General features: G+C 40.0%; 1 protein-coding gene across 1 annotated transcript in view; it reads right to left on the minus strand.

Annotated features, from left to right (window-relative positions):
- Nucleotides 1–4,608: 4,608 nt before the first annotated feature.
- LOC123513297 overlaps nucleotides 4,609–21,302 on the minus strand; it is a 42,122-nt gene continuing 25,428 nt past the window's right edge. The window contains exons 2-3 of the mRNA XM_045270382.1: nucleotides 19,431–19,496; nucleotides 4,609–5,715 (exon numbers count right to left, since the gene is read on the minus strand). Coding sequence (XP_045126317.1) covers nucleotides 5,590–5,715; nucleotides 19,431–19,496 — 192 coding nt within the window. The 3' untranslated portion in view covers nucleotides 4,609–5,589. The remainder of the gene's footprint in view (nucleotides 5,716–19,430; nucleotides 19,497–21,302) is intronic.

A 21,302-nucleotide genomic window follows, 5' to 3' on the forward strand; every position in this document is an offset into this window, starting at 1 on the left:
GGCCGAGGGCAAGTGGATGGTGTCCTTGGACCTGCGGAACACTTACTATCAAGTTCCTGTCCATCCTTGGTCACACATGTACATGTGGTTCGTCTGACAGGTCAGAGTTTACCAGTTTCGGACTCTGCTTTGGCCTTGCCACGACTCCTCAGGTCTTTACCAAGATGTCGGCTTAAGCCCATCGCCTAAGCATACCCTTGCATCACTATATGGACAATTGGCTAGTTTCCAGTCCTTCTTGGGCTTCATGCCTTGACAATGCTCAGTCTCTTCTGCTTCTGTGTTCTCGAGTGGGGATTCAGGTCAACTGGGCCAAATCCGCTCTGTCTCCCAGCCAGAGGAAGCAGTTTCTGGGTATGGTTCTCGACACCGTCAGGACCCGAGTCTTCCCATTGCCAGTTCGGGTCAGCCATTTTCAGGCAATGGCCCAGTTTCTGCTGGCCAAGGCTCCACCAGTATCCCTCTGGAGGTCTTTGCTGGGACATCTTGCATCCCTAGCATGGTTAGTGCCAGGTGGGCTCCTGCAGATGTGGGCTCTGCAGTGGTGCCTAAAGAGGTATTGGCGAGCTGCTTCCAACCCAGATTGGTGGCGGGTGGCACCAAATCGTCAGTGTTTGCAAGACCTTGCTTAGTGGTTGGTTCTGGATCAACTTCTGAAAGGCGCCCCCGTTCATGGTGGCGCCCCCGGAACAGACCATATTCTCAGAAGCTTCCCAGCTCAGGTGGGGAGCTCACCTGGAAGATTCTCTGGCTTCGGGAGTCTGGACTGCGGAGGAGCAGGGGCTCCACATAAATCATTTGGAGCTTTTGGCGGTCTCTGGGGCTCTCCAGAGTTTTCAGCAGGCCTTGTCAGGATTGGTGGTGTCCGTGATATCCGACAACTCAACAGTGATCGCCTATCTCAGGAAGTCTGGGGGCACTCATTCCGAACCTCTGTCAGCCTTAGGAGGGACAGTTCTCCGGTGGTGCAAGAGCCATTCCATCTCCCTGTGCCCCGTTTTTGTTCCAGGATGCCGCAATGTGATTGTGGATGTGCTCAGTCGGGAGTGTGTCAGGTCAGAGTGTACGCTACATCCCAAAATTTGCAGGAAAGTCTTTCAAGTGTGGGGGTCTCCTCTGGTAGATCTGTTTGCCAGGGCATTGACTCATCATCTGCCCCTGTATGTATCTCCTCTTCCAGATCAGGGAGCCTGGCGACAGAATGCGTTCTCTTTTCCGTGGGACGGTCTGGATCTGTACGCCTTTCCACCATTTGCTCTGATCCGCTGTGTTCTGGTGAGGGTTCACAAGTTGCAGGCTGTGCATATGACACTAGTTGCTCCTCTTTGGCCTCGGGCAGACTGGTTTCCCCTGTTACTGGACCTGCTTGTAGACAGTCCCCGGGTTCTTCCCATGTGGCAGTCTCTCATTTGACAACCTCACCATCCCCTCTTCCACGGTTCTTTGGAAAAGCTCCATTTTCATGCTGTGTGGTGACTCTCCAGCATCTCTTCTGAGCGCAAGGTTTTTCACTCAAGGCTGCTAAGTTCATGTCTCGTCCAGTCAGGCAGTCCTCCGCCTCAGTTTACCAAGCGAAGTGGAGAGTCTTTTGTGGTTGGTGTGAGTCAAGGAGTTTGGATCCATGCTCTGCCCCTGTAGTGCAGCTAGCAGACTTTTTCATTTTCCTTTTTGAGGCTAAGCGCCTGTCAGTGTCAGCGACTAGGGGTTATCGTTGTGCCTGAGCTCCTGTTCTGCGTCAATCAGGCATAGACCTTTCCACCAATCCAGACCTTTCTTCTCTGTTCCGCTCCTTTGTGATCTCTTGTCCACCGCGTTCGCCTCGGTTACCTGCCTGGGACCTTTCCCTGGTCACTCAGTCCTTGTTACGTTCTCCTCATGAGCCCTTGCGGGCAGCCTTGCTGAGAGAGGTCTCGCTAAGACCGTGTTTCTTTTGGTGCTCACTTGAGCTCATCAGGTTAGTGGACTTCACAGCCTGTCAGCTGAGGTGCGTCACTTCAAAGGTTGGACATCCATGACCTTTTCCTTCGCCCCCAATTTCCTGGCTAAGACTCAGTGTCCAGGCCAGCATTCCTTCGACGAGTTCACTATTCCTGCTCTTATTGATTTTGTCGGGGAGGATGAGGTAGACTGCCTTCTTTGTCCGGTTCGGGTAGTCCATGAATATCCTCACAGGATTAGGGATTGTCGGCCGGCCTGCTCTTGGTTGTTGGTCATGGTTTTGGATCCCAGACGAGCTGTCCACCCTCATGCTTTGTCTAAAGCCAGGCGCACATTGAGACACAGGGCAGTGCAGAGCAGGGCAGATGCAGGGCAGGGCAGGGCAGGGCAGAACAACACAGGGCAGCATAGGAGTGGTGCACACATTGAGAAGCAGTCTGTCATCCTATGCAGGCCTGTGGTCATGGCTGTTGCTCAAGATTACCTGAGAAACACACACACACACACACACACACACACACACACACACACACACACACACACACAATGGATGAAGTGGATAATGAGAAACTGATCCTGAGAGAAGAATATGACTTTAGAAGCACAAGATCGCATAGTAAGAAACTAAGGAAGGGACGATGTCTGAGAGATGTTAAAAAATTTAGTTTCCTGCAAAGATGTGTTGAGACTTGGAACAGTTTGAGTGAGGAAGTGGTGTCAGCAAAGAGTGTGCATAGTTTTAAAGAAAAATTGGATAAGTGTAGATATGGAGACGGGACCACACGAGCATAAAGCCCAGGCCCTGTAAAACTACAACTAGGTACAACTAGGTAAATACACACACACATCAACAGAAAACCTATTACCTCAGTCGTATATTTATGCTACTCGTACTTCAACGTATGCTATCATACAACAATATACTTACCATCCTTGAATTGTAGAGTGGATACAATTTTAGCCCATATCTCGTCTTTCAATGACCTTTTCATGTAGTCAGGTTGGGTTGTATCGTAAAGGACTTTGTGTTGGCAGACAGCCTCAATAAGTTCCTCAGTGGACGATATAGTGTGGATACTGAGGATGTGACTTCCTGTGCCGCATGTGTGCAGAAAACTGCATTTCAAAGACTGTGTGATGCAGGCAGAAACAAGTGTGCACCTGCACTGTGCTGCCCTGCGTGACAATGTGCACGCTTACATTCAAAATAGTGAGATGCAGTTTTCTGCCCTGTTCTGTGCTGCGTTGCCTGTATCACCTGCGTCTCAATGTGCGCCTAGCTTAAGTGGATTTTTCAGGTGATTCGGAGGGCTCATACGAGTGTCTCAGAAGAGGAGTCGCGTCTTCTAAAAGTGAACATCCATGAGGTTCAAGCTATTACAACCAGTGTTCTCTTTAGAAAAGTTAAGAGTCTGGACTTGGTCCTCACGGCTGATACGTAGAAGAGTATGACCACCTTGGCCTCCTTTTATCTACGAGTTGTTACTCATAGGTATTTAGATACCTTTTCCCTTGGGCCAATAGTTTTGGCCCTAAGGGTTGTTCACTGATGCTGGTTTAGTTTTGTTCTGAATTTTCTTTGTTGTCAGTAACAAGATTTACGGATACATTATTTTTCTGTTTTCGGGGTTTTAACAATTTTGGAGATCGTGTCTTCCATCTTCGGGTTTGTTACACTCTCCCATCTATACTTGGGAATCTGCCATATGTAATTACATATGGGTAATTAGTATATGTAGCAACAAATTAGTTTTTTAAAGTAAAAAATTTTTTGTGAATATACTTATCCATATGTAATTACAAAGCAAGAGGTTCCCTTCCTCCCTCTCCTCTATGTTTCTGTCAATTTTGGCAGAAAGGATCTGAGGTTGGTTCGCCAGCTGAGCTGGTGGTTCCCGGCGCGCATGCGCATAGAGGTGATGTGGTACTGCTATAGGCACAATCTCTATATAGAGGTGCTGGTTGATTTTCTGTGCTGAGTGTGGGAATAATGGCATAGAGGCATATGTAATTACATATGGGTAAGTATATTCACAAAAAAAAGTTTTTACTTTAAAAAAATTTTTTTTTTATTTCTGAGTAGTTATAGGATTACCCATATGCTACCTATGGACCTTATATTTTTATAGCAGGAGCAATGAGAAATTCTATAGGATGAAATGAGCTTCTGCAAAGGTATCTAAAAAAAATAATATCCATAGACTGAGGCTAATCATCCAAACCTTAAAAAATAATAGGAGCTCTCCTTCTAAGCTGCTGATACTCATAAGAGTTACAAAAGAAAGGCCTACCAGTCTTGAAAATTAATAACAGTACATGCATTAAACAAAAATATAATCAAAGTAAAAATATAATAAGTAATAAATAATGATTAGTCATTATCAATTTCTACTTCTAGGAATGAGTATAATGCATCTATTTACCATTTGGTCAGTATTCTGGGCATCCTCAAGCATGGCAATCCTTCTCCGAGGAATTATGAGCAAGTGCTTTGGTGCTTGTGGATCAACGTCACGGAATGCCAAGCACTCAGGATCTTCATACACAATGTCAGCTTTGATGGAACCATCCAGAATGCGGTCAAAAATGGTTGGAGAATTCTTGGCCTTTATAAGAGAGAGAGAGAGAGAGAGAGAGAGAGAGAGAGAGAGAGAGAGAGAGAGAGAGAGAGAGAGAGAGAGAGAGAGAATATTACATTTAATAATTAGTTATCATTCTACACAAAATTCTAGTTGTAATATTTCAGCACATATATAAGGATATATAAGGATGTGTGAAAATGGAAATACTTCAAGGCATAATGGCATCATACTAAGGAATGTAGTGAATCTTATGAATATCACCAGATGTGTAACCAAAAACAAATCTGTTTAGGTACATGCAATGTAAGCATCATCACGTAGGTTATTTCTTGCTGACTGGTGTCATTGTATGTGAAATATCAATAAGTGCAACTTGTTACACATTGTCACCTTGTAAAAAAAATAAATAAGTAAATAAAAACAAGAAAATGTTTTTTGTTGTCTATAAGCAATCATCACTTTGTCTAACAAGTGCAAAAATGTTTGAGGTTTGATTTAAGAACCCACAGTTGCCATAGACTCAACACTAATCACTGCCTCAAAGCTCAACCTTGGCTTTATATGACAGGCTCATTTTGAGACCATTTTTTTTTTCTTTTTCTTTTCTTTTTTTTTTTCTTAATGCGGATATTATAAGCCATCAAATATGACATGTCTTTCCTCTGTTCCATGACTCAAGCTATAATCCAATCTAGGCACATGCCACATATTAATTTCCAATTAAAATCAATGGGAAATTAATTCATTTGTTCCAGGTAAAAAATAAGTAAGTAAATAGATACATAAATAAATAATATTGCTCACATTGCAACCAAATGGTTATTGTAGCTGCGTCCAGGTTCTCTAATGACTCAAAAGGTGGTCTGTTTTTACTGATTACAGCCATCATCATAGGATGGAAGAAAAGCAGTATTTCCCTCTGACAAGTTTATTGATGAAAGCTTGACCCTAAGAACTGTGAACAAAGTTCTCACTCAACTTCTAAAATAATAACATTATTCACTGGTATAAAACACTTTTAGAATATTACACAAGTTATATGATACAAATACGTACAATCAACTTGGCACTATGACATTTGGTATAAACTACAAAATAAGATGTTTACCTTATTCACTGTTCTGCATCTTGCCATCATGGTGTCTTGGGTGTGAGTGAGGTGGCTGAGGCAGCCAAACTGAGGCATGAGTGATGCCTGGAGGTTATATGTCAGGAATCGCACTTACAAACAAGCACACATCGATATGACGCCTTATGAAGCATTAAATACTAAGGCTTAAGTGCTTTACATGTGTTTTCATGCACATAGAAAAATATTAAACATTTTTCTTCTGATTATAGCAGAATAATATTGTGATACATGTAAACCATACATACAGCAACATGGCTCCCCTAAATTATGTAACAATTTACCTTAGCTTTAACAATAACACTTACTTTAGAATTAATATTGGCACACAGTAAGTTTTTGTTACAATGGCTACTTGGCACTCCAGCCAACATTACATATCACACTCCAGCAACCAGGAGTGTAGAGTCGGAGTCGGAGTCGGAGTCAAGGAGTCGACTACTTTTGGACGGAGTCGAAGTCAGAGTCGGAGTCGTAATTGGAGTCGGAGTCGGAGTCGGTAAAAATATGAGCGACTCCGACTCCTTTACGTGATAAATTTTCGAGTAAAGATTCCACTTCATGGAGATTCCTACAAATTGGGAGAAATTGACTTGTGGAGGATGTGTCCAATCAAGCACTACATATAAAGATAATTTTTATTAATTTATGATAATTACATAATCGTCAAGTACACTTTTATTATGGATTGAGTCGAAAATATGTAAGTATTGATTTTCTTAACTTTCGTCTTTTTTGGGTGTGGCAACTAGCGGGCTTTTTGCTTAATCTTTTCCCTTGGCCACCATCCCTCATGTAAAAAAAAATAGACTATATCATTGTACTGTAAAAAAAAAAATTAAAATAAAAAAAAACGGAGTCGCAGTCGGAGTCACAACCTTCAAATTTCCTGGAGTCGGAGTCAGAGTCGCAGCATTTAAATTTACTGGAGTCGGAGTCGGAGTCGGAGTCGGACTTTTGAAAATACGATTCCACACCCCTGCCAGCAACAATGCTAAACTATGAACTGGGTTCTCTACGATCATCCTATTGGCCAATGAAGGTTTTCCCTGGTTGTCAATATTACTGTCTGACACCAGCACCTTAACTTTTCTCACAAGCCCATCATTGTCAAGATGAGTTTCTATTATTTTGCCTAGTTTCCACTGATTTCTGCTACATTCTCATCCTTTATATCAACTGCATGAATTACACTGAGATTTCTCTTTGGTATTGTCCATTTATTTCTTAGTTGCAGAAATTGTACTATCACGGAATAAGCCAGCGACTACAAGCCTGATCAAAATAAATGGATTGCTGGCAAACCAAGTGGAGCATTTTGACAGAACTCTGAAGGTGTTAATTCTCTCTCTCTCTCTCTCTCTCTCTCTCTCTCTCTCTCTCTCTCTCTCTCTATCCAGAGAGAGAATCATTAAGGCCTTCTTAACTCACACCATGTTTCTCTTCTCCCCAATAACCTTAAATTGCTTTATTGGCAGTTTATCAAATGCTGATTTGTGGTTGATGTTTTTATCTATATTAGGAAAATAAAATAAAATAATATACAAAAATTGGAATATAGTTTTCCAAATGAGGTCACATTGAGTTGGGTTTGTGGCCTAAGTACTGATATCTGCTCTTCCACTCTCTTTCTCTCTCTCTGCGCTCGCATGTGTCTGTCCATCTCTCTCTCTCTCTCTCTCTCTCTCTCTCTCTCTCTCTCTCTCTCTCTCTCTCTCTCTCTCTATCTATCTATCTATCTCTCTCTTGTTTGTGAGTGTGTGCATGTGTATTCACCTAGTTGTATTGTACAGGGTTCAAGCGGGTCTCATAGCGTCCTGTCTCCACATCGCCACTTATCTTATTTTCTTTAAAGCTATGCACATTATTTGCTGCAACAACTTCTTCATTTAATGCATTCCACTTTTCCGCCATATCCTTCACATATTGCCTCTTCCTAATCTTCTTTGCATGTCCTCTTGTCCTTCCAGCTTCTTCTGTCACCAGCACCACGTCTTGCTTGTCTATCTTTTCAATGCCATTAACTCTTTTATATTTTCTTCTATCCTGTAAGGTTAGCAGTCCCATTTCCTAAAGACTTCCTTCATATGTTGGGTCCTTTAGTTCCAGAACCATCTTTGTAGCTATCCACTGGATCCGTTTTTATCTTCTTAGATCCTTTCTCAAGCTCAGCGACCACACCACTGCTGCATATTCCAACTTTGGACATATCATGCTCGTTATAATTTTTTTCATCATATCTTTATCCATGTATTGAAATACCACCCTAATATTAGTCAACATCTTATAAGTTGTTCCAAATATTTTACTTATGTGTTTTTTGGGACCCAGAGTTTCCTGTACAACCACTCCCAGATCTTTTCCCTCTTTAGTCTTCATTATTTGTTCCTCCCCATTCAAATAGTTCCATACTGGTCTTCTCTTACTCTTTCCTAATTCTATTGTGTGGATTTCTTGGCAATGAATTCTAACTTCCACTTTTTACTCCACTCATAATTTTTTTCTATATTTTCCTGCAGCAGTAAACAGTCTTGTTGAGTCTTAAGTACCACCAAACAAATTAATATAACTGGTTACTCCATACTGTATGTCGTTTACATATACAAGCAACCCCTCTTAACGAAGGTTCACACAACAAAATTTTGCTACAACGAAGGTTTCATTTTACTACCATTTGCTCATTTAATGAACACCAAACTTGCTTTAATGAAGTTTTATCCAGGTAATTTTTTCCAAGTTTGAAAGCCCCGCCATATCACGCAAGCCGACAGGCTTTTGAATACACCAGCGCCTCTTGTGGACAACAAGTGCACACTCACACCCCCTGTTCAAAACAATAACAGCGTCGGCAGCAGCTCGTCTTCCCTCGCCCAACTTACCACCAAAATGCCCTGCAATGTCGCCTAGCATTGCTAAGAATACCAGGAAGTCTCTTACTCTCAAAGTGAAGCTGGATATTATTCGCAGACACGAGAGACGAGAAAACTAATAGCATTGCTCGCCACCATCTTGACTCCATCTACTGTCTCTACTTTTTTCAAGTCAGCAGACTCTATTAACCCTTTCAGTGCTCCAGACCACAATCGTGGCTTTGAGGGAAATGCCTCCTGTCCACAATCGTGGTCCCATATTTGACAAGTCACAGAATTAAACCGCGCACCTCCTGGCTGCTGCTAGTTGCCAGATGAGATTCTCCCATCCTCCCTCGACTCATGGGATTATGCCATCAGTTGCATGGTAAGAAAAATATAGTCACAATGGCAGTAGAGTATCAGATGCCCCTTTTTCACAATTATTATTATTTTACGACGTCGTTCGTGGCTATTTGTGCATTTATTTACAGAAATAACAAGAGTAATGATCAAATCTTGTTGTTAGAGAGCAGATATGCCAGATATTATTCATTTATTGGTAGTATATTGCGTATTTTGTATATTACCATATATGGGCATGCGTAACCTCGCTCATGATAGTATGTACATCAAGAAAACACTCTGAAAACATATTCTATATTATTTGTGTGGGGATAATGTACGCACAGGTGTGAAAAACAATTACCCTAGCACATTCTGGAGCAGTTCTGAGCAACTGCAGTTCAAATCAGGCAGAAAATTCTGTGTAATTTTGTGAAAACACCTGCACAAGTTGCGATGGAAAATAACCACCCGCTATGATAGCAATACTCAACAGCGCACAACATACCACCAGAAAGCCAACTTCCTATCATTATTGTGCCACTTTCCAGAGTGAGTAAAGACCTAAATATTTTACAGTAGATGCATTATTATGCATGAGAATATTGATTCTTTTCAATTTTGCAAACCTCAATTTTTCAGCCAAATTTGCATCTCACAGACATGACCCAAAAACCTATTTGCGCCCTGAAAGGATTAAGAAGGCTAGTGAGACCGTATCTTCCTTGCAAGCTAAAAGAACCACCTGAACTCGTGACTCTACAATGGATAAAATGGAAAGCCTTGTGGAAATGTGGTACATAGGTTTTGTATGTGATACAATGATGCGCCCTTTGTTTACATTCCACAGGTTACCGGTTAGTGTCTTTCCTGTTTCACTCTCCCTCCCTTCATAAATTTAAGATCATCAACATTATAAAGTTACGTACATACATACATTAGTGTACATTATAATGACTTAAATTAAACTGCCTAAATGTTTAATTTCATAATTTTGACTTCCATTAAACCTTTCACTGTACTATGATACACTCTCGCTTTGTTTACTCTCAATGGAAGTTCAAGTCAGGGGTTAAACTTGTTATAATCGGTTCGCTTAACGAAATTACGCTTAACAAAGGGTTTTTTAGAAACATAACCCCTTCATTAAGTGGGGGTTGCCTGTACCTGGAACATACAGTGATCCCTCGTTTATTGCGGTTAATGAATACCAAAACACCCCGCGAAAGGTGAAAAACCATGAAGTAGGATTTGCCCCCCCATAGGAATTTTTGTGTATGCGTATGTGGGTACCAGAATGTTTAAAAATATGTAAACGGTATTTATACAGTATTTTACTTAAATCTATTTAATTATAAAATCTATACAGTAATTATACATTTACTCTCTCTCTTGTTCTTTCTCTACCTCCCCCTCTCATACAATACGTAACACTCACCCTCTTTTGCCCTCTTTTATCATATCCAGAAGTTTCACATTTCACTGATGGTCATCATCTTCCTCTTCCTCTTGGGCTCACAAGAGGAAGCTTTCGCAGGAGACACAGCGTTTTGGCGGCATTGTAAGGGCTTAACGAATCACTACTTAAACAAAAAAAAGTTATCCTCTCTCACGCATCAACATAAAATGTGTTTTTCTGCAATGTGGCTGCCGATATGGCTGTATTTTTTCATTTCTATCACGAAAAACGAAGTTGTGGGGAACACTGTATATGTATACGAACAATACATGTACAGTATTTTACGTACATAGTAACGTACATTGACGTCGTTATTACACACTAACTTACAAAATTAATGTACATATAGTATTTGTAAGTGACGCCACGGACCCCATGATATAGGAAAAAATCCACAGAATGTTTCTACAAGCATGTATAAAACCCATGAAACAGTGAGGCAGCGAAAGGCGAACTGCGAAATAGCGAGGGGACATTATAATGAGGACTAACACTCACCCCTGTGGCACTCCACGTTATTTTTTTTTTTTTTTTTTTTTCTTTTAGTATCACCACAGCATACAAGGAAAATAAAAGTAATGTCATGGAACATAGGTGGGTTGCGCACTAAGTTAGAGAAGGAAGACGTGCACCAGTTGTTACATAATTATGACATAGTTAGTATTAATGAAGTTAAAACAGGCATGCCAGTGTCATTCCCAGGTTATGTAACTTATAAGAGCAAGGTAGTTGGTTTTGCAGAGCGAGACGGAACAGTTGTGTGTGTTAAGAACTGGTTATCTGCTTTAGTATTTGATGTAGACACAAGTACGGGGGATCAAATCTAGATGCAATTTCGTAATGTAGAAGGTGTACTAATTGGTTTTTGTTACATCCCTCCAAGTGACTCCCCGTATTACTCCCATGATTTTTTTGCCTCTATCTAGGTGAAAATCAAATCTAAGTACATGCATAAAGGGTATTTCATAGTTGGTGACATGAATGCAAGATTTGGAAACAGTGTGTGTGTGTGTGTGTGTGTAATAATAATAATAATAATAATAATAATAATAATAATAATAATAATAATAATAATAATAATATACGGTTTATTACTTTGGCAATGTAAAAAATTACACTGAAAATGTACAGGGAGGGGGGGACACTAAGACAATGAACTGAAATGCTTAACCTAACTATGGATATAACTTAACCTAGAATTCACTTATTAATTTACTTATTTATTTAAGGCTCGCACAATAGTGGGCACCGCGCTAAGTCGATACCGATCAGTGCGCGGTGCTCTTAAGGGCGCCACGCGATTCTGGTGTCGGGTGGCGCGAGCAGGGGGAGGCACGTCGGGGGGTAGCAGGTGGCGGAGACGTGGATGACGCAGCAGTCCTTCCCAAATTTTTCCAAGGCTTCCTGGTGTCTTGTGGCCAGCCTCGGCAGACTCAGGCGTGTGTGTGTGTGTGTGTGTGTGTGTGTGTGTGTGTGTGTGTGTGTGTGTGTGTGTGTGTGTGTGTGTGTGTGTGTGTGTATCTCTGATCACAATTCTCATCTCTCTATCCTTCAAGTTATCCCTTACCCAATCTAATATTTTTCCTCTCAGTCCTCCAATGTCCTCAAATTCCAAAGTAGTCTGTCATGTGGGACTTTATCAAAAGCCTTTTTTATGTCTAGGTACACAGTGTCCACCCATTCATCTCTGCTCTCCAGTCCTTCTACTACTTTTAAGTAGAAACTTTTGATACATATGATCTTCCTGTCCTGAACCCAAATTGTCTGTTTAATATAACTTCTTTATCTTCCAGATATTTAACCCGATTTCCTTTGATAACAATTTCACATGTCTTTTCCACAACACTTGTAAATGACACTAGTCTGTAATTTAATGCCTCAGTTGACTTTCCTCCATTGAATATTGGGATTATGTTAGCTCTCTTTCATTACAATGGAACTCTCCCTTCCTTTTGTACTGGTTGTGGCAGGTAAGAATACACTGAGATCCCTTTTTTTAAGGATCCATTACGAAATACTTATACTCTTCACCCTCATACAATAATTAAATGTATTGTTATTTTTAGAGTAGGAAATGTTAGTTGTGGGGAACAATTGACAAAAATAGGGATTACATGTATGCAGATCAATGATGTTACGGAGGTTATAAATACTCAGAATAGCTCAGAATAGCTCAGAAATCAGACTCATTTTGGACACGCACCGAGGTAAGACCACCCCAAGTACTCCTTGTGGCCCCATATACACCACATGGAACCTTTAGATCAGATATCAACCCCTATCTGTCCTTGCTGATGCAGGTAGACTAGAGAGAGAAAGAGAGAGAGAGAGAGAGAGAGAGAGAGAGAGAGAGAGAGAGAGAGAGAGAGAGAGAGAGAGAGAGAGAGAGAGAGAGAGAGAGAGAGAGAGAGAGAGAGAGGAAGCGACGGAGGAGAGAAGGACATTCCATGGCCAGATCGCCAGTTGAGTTTTCATTGTCCCTAGTCCCCACATAGGCCATGAATCAGGTTAGTTAGGTTAGTGGTAGGAAGGGTAGGTGAATGGAGTGTTCATAGCAGCACCTAAGAGAAATTATATTTTTGTTACTTTTTATACCATTAAAATTTACTTTATGTTTATCCTTTGGGTTTCACTTGTCCCAGGGAGGGCAGAGATGGTAAGCATTCTGTACATGCAAACAGTACACTGGTGGTAGCAGTTTAGATGCCAACAGGCATCACCCCATGTAATTCAGAGAGTGCAGCGCAGTAGATGGCCACTACCTTGTGGGTTAGTTAGGGTTAACTAGTTTGGTCCTCCCCCAACAGTTAATATTTTGTTTTCTTACAGGATAGTGAGTGTTAGATTATCTATAGTGTTTCTAGTGGTGCATAGTGTTTTTTTGGATTTTTTTTATTTCTTTAAATATAAGTGATTTTTGTTTATGTACAAAGTTGCCATTGGCATGGTGGAGGGGCTGCTCAGGGTCTCCCACTGCAAGCACTGGACCCCAGGTCAAGTGAGTTGTGACCCTCAGGTCGGCAGGCGACTTTTCCACTGGTTGTACTCAAGCGAGTAAGACTATCAAAATTCAAAATTGCAAAATGTCAAAAAATGGGGAATATAAATTCTTTTGATTATTTATCTATTTTTTAAAATTTATTCTAACTTAGTCCTTGATGGTACATTTTGGTTGTAACTTCTGAAATGGATTTATTAGTAGATGATTTGTGGATTTTTCAGAAGGGAGCAATAGGAGGGATTGTGGGTGAAGAAGCAGCTAGGGGTGCAGTGAAACCGGGAAATCCAGAAGTAGATCGTTCCAAAGAAGGAAAAATGGAGTTGTCAGAACGAGATGTTGATGTTTTAAGGCGTTGTCTTGAGGACTTACTCTTCGAAATGCTCAACAAGGTAGACAAATCAGCTGTTGAGAGACTTGGCACCACTGCCATCTCATCTGTTTCTAAAGCTGAACACTTCTCTCAAACCTTTGCTAAAAACTCCACCTTGGATGATTCTGGGCTTGTCCCTCCCTCTCCTCCTCTCTCTGATTATTTCATGTCTTCAATCAAAATTCTTCATAATGATATTTTCCATGCCCTCTCTGGACTGAACCCTCAGAAGGCTTATGGACCTATTGTTCTAAAAATTGTGCTTCTGTGCTTGCACCTTGCCTGGCCAAACTCTTTCAACTTTGTCTATTGACTTCTACCTTTCCTTCTTCCTGAAAAATTGCCTACATTAAGCCTGTACTTAGAAAGGATGACCGTTCTAATACCTCTAACTATGGTCCTATAGCTTTAATCTCTTGCTTGTCCAAAGTTTTTTAATCTATCCTCAATAGGAAGATTCTTAAACATCTGTCACTTCACAATCTTCTATCTGATCGCCAGTATGGCTTCCATCAAGGCCGCTCTACTGATGATCTGGTTTTCCTTATTGAGTCCTGGTCATCCTCTTTTAGACATTTTGGTGAAACTTTTGCTGTCATGTTAGACATGTCAAAAGCTTTTGATAGAGTCTGGCACAAAGCTTTGATTTCAAAACTACCCTCCAACGGTTTCTATCCTTCTCTCTGCAACTTTATCTCAAGTTTCCTTTCCAATCGTTCTATTACTGCTGTGGTAGATGGCCACTGTTCTTCTCTTGAATCTATTAACAGTGGTGCTCCTCAAGGTTCTGTCCTATCTCTTTCTATTATTTAATAATGACCTTTTTAACCAAACTTCTTGCCCTATCCACTCCTATGCTGATGATACCACCCTACATCTTTCCATGTTCTTTCAGAGATGACCAACCCTTCAGGAAGTCAACATATCACACAGGGACATCACAGAACCCTTGACTTCTGATTTCTCTAAGGTTTCTGATTGGGGCAGAGAAAAACTCAATTCCTCCATCTATCAACTCAACACAACCTTCTAGACAAATATCCCCTCTTCTTCACTGAAACTCAACTGTTTCCCTCTTCCACACTAAACATCCTCAGTCTGTCCTTTACTCATAATCTTAACTGGAAACTTCACATCTCATATCCTGCTAAAACAGCTTCTATGAAGTTAGGTGTTCTGCGGCGTCTCTGCTAGTTTTTCTCGTCCCTCCAACTGCTAACTCTGTACAAGGCCCTTATCCGTCCTTGTATAGAGTACTCTTCACATGTTGGGGTGGTTCCACTCATACAGCTTTATTAGACAGGGTGGAATCAAAGGCTTTTCGTATCATCAACTCCCCTCCTCTGGCTGACTGTCTTCAGCCTCTTTCTCACCACCAAAATGTTGCGTCCCTTTCTATCTTTTATCACTATTTTTGTGATAACTGCTCTATTGGTCTTACTAACTGCATGCCTCCCCTCCTCCTGTGGCCTCACTGCACAAGGCTTTCTTATTCCTCTCATTCCTATTCTGTCCAACCCTCTAATACAAGAGTTAACCAGTATTCTCAGTCATTCAAGCTTTCACTACTAAACTCTGGAATTCCCAGCCTGCTTCTGTATTTCCTTCTTCCTACAACTTAACTTCTTTTATGAGAGAGGTGTCAAGACATTTGTCTCAGGCTTTTGATTAATTCTTTCAAATCTTTTATGGAGACAGCAATTCCAGTGGGCCTTTTTTTATTCATTTATTATTATTTTTTTTTTTTTTTTTTTTTTGCCCTTGGCAGTTCTTACATAAAAAAATTAGGAAGAGTGGAATATGCGGGACAATTCACCATGTTTCTTTCTCAGATTGAAAGTTGTTCATTGGATGCCTTGGAGAGACAAAAATTAAATCAGATGCGTGTTGATGTACCTTTGGCCTTTTAAATTCAGAACATCTAGAGTAAAGAATGTATGTCATGGACCGAATTTAAGGAATGTTTAACCACAACTCACACACCAAAGTGAAGAACATATCTATGACTCGCTAAATTATCTAAAGTACTCATATGACGAAGATCCAGTAGAGTTCGTGGCGAAACTTAAATGTAAACTTGTGTTATTAGAGGTACAGATGAAATCTGAAGTGCCTAAACTTGACAAATTTATTAACCCTTAATGTATGGTGATAATTTCAGGACGATTGTACAGTCGCATGCGGAGAGGCAGGGATCGTCCCAGGAATCATGGTTTTTTCGCGCTAAATGTTTGAATCTCTCCCCCTCACTGTTGGTCCTGTGGCAAGTGGAAGTATCTGGCAACTTTTCTCGCTTGCCTCTTCAAGCCTTGAGACATATGTTCCCACAAAATAGGTCATATTTTCCCATTTCAAGGCAACATCTGGCAGCCCCTGTGACCCGAAGGGAGGAAACAGTACTCCAAGTGTCAGTGTTACTCGGTAGTGACATTGAGGACAGTGATGAAAATGAAGACAGTGATTTTTCTATTGAGACAGAAGAAAGTGAAGGCTCCAGTAGTGTTTCTGATAGTGATCTGGAAGACAGAGACCGCAGTATTTCATTAGTAATTCACAATCACTCACTGCCACAGAGTCCAAGTTATCCTCATGGCATGAGCATATATGAATATTAAGATATGATATCTATTATAGCAGGCAATAGAGGAGTGAAAACAAATTTAATATCGTGGTGAAAGACAACACGCCAAGCTTAAAAGGTCACAAGAAGAAGAAGAAGCGGCCAAGTCACCGGAGTCTCCGCTGTCTGTGGCCGCTCTCATCATCTCTACTTTATTTTTTGGTATTTCATGTAAGATTTCACTTTATGCATTACAAAACAATCCTTTCTTGGGGGCAAGGCTTGTAAAAGCTAACAGAATATATATATATATATATATATATATATATATATATATATATATATATATATATATATATATATACAGTCAACCTCGCTATCGCGACTTCGCTATCGCGTTTTATTGCTATCGCGCACCCATGAAAAGCTGCTAAAATTTCATTATCGCGACCTCAGATGCCTGCTATCGCGCGCCCCGCCATGACGTCATGGAATATCTGAGCGCTCATTGGCCAAAATCGCCTTCCCGCCAAGATCAATTCGGCTATCGCCTTTTCAGCTATGGCGCTGCTATTTCGGTCCCAATTGGGGGCGCGATAGCCGAGGGTTAAGTGTATATATATATATATATATATATATATATATATATATATATATATATTTTGGTAGTAGGCCATTCTGTATGCAGGTTTTGTTAAAGTCTACAGCGGTAACTGCATTGTTGATTTTATAGGAAGTCTTTTCAATACTTTTTGCTAGTGAGCGAGTGTTCTCGTCAAGGAATCATAATAGATTTCCTATGTCCATTCTTTTTCTTAATCAGCTGGGGTGTTTGTTGTTTTTTTTGTTTTTTCGAGGTACCTTTCAGCCTCCATAGACCATCTTCAGGAAAGGAATGAAGCGGGTAGCTGGGTGTGCCGGTATATATCTGCTTGGCGCGTGTGTGGGTGGCTGTTGTGTGGGAGCAGCCAATCAGCGCGCGTCATTCTGCCTCCTTGACGATGGGAGGGAAGACTCGGGAATGAGCTGGATGTTGATGCTGGGAGTCTTGGTGTGTATGTACACTGCTTCTGTCATTTGAAGGCGAGCTTTGTTTGGTTCTTTATGAAGGGTGACTGTATTCTCTTCTACTATCTTCCGGGTGAAGTTAATATCTGCGTGGTTGGTGACGTGGTGTTTCTTGATGGCGCCGTCTTGCAGGTGAGCTGTAATGCGCTTGGACAAGGTGGTGATAGTGGAGCCAATATACGTAGAGGGTCGGCGACTGCAGTCACCATGGTTGCATGTGTATTGGTACACCACATTCACCTCTTGAAGCGCTGTTGTCGGCGGGTGGCAGTTGTTTTTTTAGTACGAGGCTGGACGTGCGCTTGGACTTGTAATAGATTATGAGTTTGATTTGAAAGTTGGGATCCACGGTCTTGACATTGTTATGGATTATTTTCTTAAGTGCTCTTTCTTCCATGCTGTAGGCTGATGAGCACTTAAGAAAATAATCCATAACAACGTCAAGACCGTGGATCCCAACTTTCAAATCAAACTCATAATCTATTACAAGTCCAAGCGCACGTCCAGTCTCGTACTAAAAAACAACTGCCACCCGCCGACAACAGCGCTTCAAGCAAGAAGCAAGCTAGCAAGAAGTATTGAAAAGACTTCCTATAAAATCAACAATGCAGTTACCGCTGTAGACTTTAACAAAACCTGCATATATATATATATATATATATATATATATATATATATATATATATATATATATATATATATATATATATATATACTTTTTTTTAATCCATATGGTATGTTGGGGACCAGCCCAGAACACATCCTCCCTATTTCTATTATTTCCTATGGGATAATTACGTCAGCTTAACGAATTTCCGCTCTACGAACAGCTTTGACATACCCTATCCTGTTCGTTAAGCGGAGTATTACTGTACTCCGCTTAACAAACAGGATAGGGGGTGTCAAAGCTGTTCGTAGAGCAAAAATTCGTTAAGCAGATGTAATTTTCCCATAGGAAATAATGGAAATATGGGGGATGCATTCTGGGCTGTTCCCCAACATACCACATGGGTTAGAAAAAAAAAAATACAGTATATATATTTCTATTAGCTTTTTACAAGCCTTGCCCCCAAGAAAGGATTGTTTTGTAATGCATAAAGTGAAATCTTACATGGAATACCAAAAAACAAAGCAGATATGATGAGATCGGCCACAGACAGCGGAAACTCCGGCGACTTGGCCGCTTCTTCTTCTTTTTGTGACCTTTTTAGTTTGGCGTGTTGTCTTTCACATCGATACTGAATTTGTTTCCACTCCTCTATTGCCTGCTATAATGGATATCATATCTTAGTATTCATATACGCTCATGCCATGAGGATAACCTGGACTCCGTGGCAGAGAGTGATAGTGAATTACTAATGAAATACCACAGTATTGTGCCATGGGTTCGGTGAGAATTATTTGATATGCAATAACTTTGCTCTCAGAGGTCAAAACATGTTGAAAACTACATCGTTGTACTCAGAATAACACAAAGAAATGTTTTTATAAGGAAAAAATATTTCTAGCATTTTTGACAGGTGTAATTTTTCCCCGCTGTAACAGACGGAAAGTATATTAATCCCCCGTACTTTAAGGATTAAAGACCTGTATCCCAAAACATGATTTTTTTGAGACATAAAAAACTATAAAATCAACCATCATACATGCTGCCTTGAAACTTGGTGTACTTATTAACAGGGACTGGGGTAACATTTTGTCAGACCAGTTTTTCCCTAAAGTGAATAGAAAGTTTTTAATGAGGCAAAATAACTGCTTTTCATGTGGTTTTGATGAGGTCATGAAATGCAAAAAACTTTAAAAAATCATATCTTATGACATATGGAGAAATTTTTTAAAAAGCATTCTCTATGTTTCTTTTGGCATCTTTCAAGTATGTCCATGCCAAAGCACATTTTAAAAAATCTAAAAATAAGGCCAGTATGACATTCTGAATGCAACTCCATACATGACATCATTATTCTATCATATCCATATTCATACACATCAAAGACAACCAAGAGCTTATAATATTCTGAAAATTTCAAGAAAAAATCCTGTAACTTATTTTCTAATGAATTTTTCAAATCTCAATCACAGCATACCCTTAAGTAAATGATCTTGGCAAGAATAAGAAAATACATACGTACCTCAATTATGTTGACATTCCGAGCACATTTTGTTTCCCTATCTTTATCTGCAAAACCTCTTGATATCTAGTGAGAGAAAGAGTGTTTAATGTACACATACAATATAATCACATGAACATATGTATATTTCATACAATATCTCCTCAAATTCTTTAGGCAATTAGAAAAAAAAACTGAAATTAAAACTGATTAGATATTTGTGAAATACTTACAGAATATCAGGTGAATGGTAGTTTTTATGGAACTTAATAGTAATTTTCTACTTATACTTCATTCATTGCACAAACTCTAAACACTATGCAATATCTGATCTCATCTTTCTTAGCATATCTTTACCAAGGGTCTCCATAGTAACAGTTATCATTTGTTTAAAAGTAATTTATATTCATTACTTTGGTGCAATACACAGCATGTTTTACATATTTTTGAAAAAACTTTTATATCCCAGAAGTGAAGAAGCCTAGAAATCAAGCTAATTCTTCTCCAGCAATCACAAAAATTTTTATTAAAAAATTCAGATATTTATTCCCAAATGAAGAGGTCATACCAAAAGATAACATTTGGCTCTAGCTCATCTAGTTGTAATAGAATTTATTCTCTCAGAATACCAAGGTATCTGCTGGTATTATCTTATATAAAATATAATAAACAGAATATCTAATAACTTTGTTACATAACAATCTGCACCACACATTAACCTTTGGCCTGACTGGACTATAACATTTAATTTCCCTTATAACAAAAAAATTTTCACTTTCTCAAATTCTTGTATTATGTCTCTTAATCTTTTCAGGCACACAAAATACTGCCTCATGTAACAACCGCTTTCAGTCAGCTCTAATGGATGAGGCAAGACCTACACTGGTCATTGACACAAAAAAAAATACAAAAAAAAAAATTCATTTGAGGGGATTGTTCTGCCTTCCTCATTCTGACCAGAGGGATGGGTGGTGTTATTGAGATGCAGTACTGACAATGGTAATTTTATTGCTACAATGATAATAAATGAACTATCAATCCAAAACAGAAATTTTGAATGAGTGGCACTTTTTATTTCCTCTCACAGCCAATCCAAAATTTTCAACACTCGATTGTCTAGAGAAATTTCTCTAAAATCACTTTGAATTAACATGGATGGAATATTCACCCGCTGATACCTTGGATAATTACTCCCTAATGGCTAGGAATGACACAAAAGAAATAGAAATGAGCATGGCTTCCCAGACACTCGACATAATCTGAACCACGTGCTCCCTGCCAATGCCTGCCAATGCCAGGCACCAAACACAATGTTAGTTCTCATATCTAAACTATAATACTATATGGGGCAACACTTGCATTACACCACCACTAGGAATATGGTCTAATGGAGATGAACACCACAGTCTCTATATATTCACTAAATATGACATGAGATTCCTTCAGAGTTCTTACACACCTACCTGCCAATGCCAGGCACCAAACACAATGGCCGAGGCCTTCGTGTCTTGCCTCCACGGCAAGGAGGGAACAGAGTTACAAACCCAAACGTTATTTCTCTATTCAATTTTCTCAACTCCCTTACACCACGCACCTGATTGTAATATCACATTTCATTTTGTAGAATATATCCTTATGTAACATAAACCTTACAAGAAATATATTGGCAAAACCTCAAATTAACCACAAGGGTTGATGAATTATCGTATACTACCCTCTAGTATTGGGACATTATTTGTGCACGGGTTGACTTTAAACAACAAATAAATATACTGAACCGTGAGTTTACAAAATATAGGAATATTGGCTGGAATGGTAAGTGAACTGGGGGCTTATCAACGTGGCTTAAAATACCTCATAAATTATAGCCACCGACGCCAACACAGTTTTATA

The sequence above is a fragment of the Portunus trituberculatus genome, chromosome 35 (assembly GCF_017591435.1).
Source record: "Portunus trituberculatus isolate SZX2019 chromosome 35, ASM1759143v1, whole genome shotgun sequence".
NCBI classification, from domain to species: Eukaryota; Metazoa; Arthropoda; class Malacostraca; order Decapoda; family Portunidae; genus Portunus; species Portunus trituberculatus.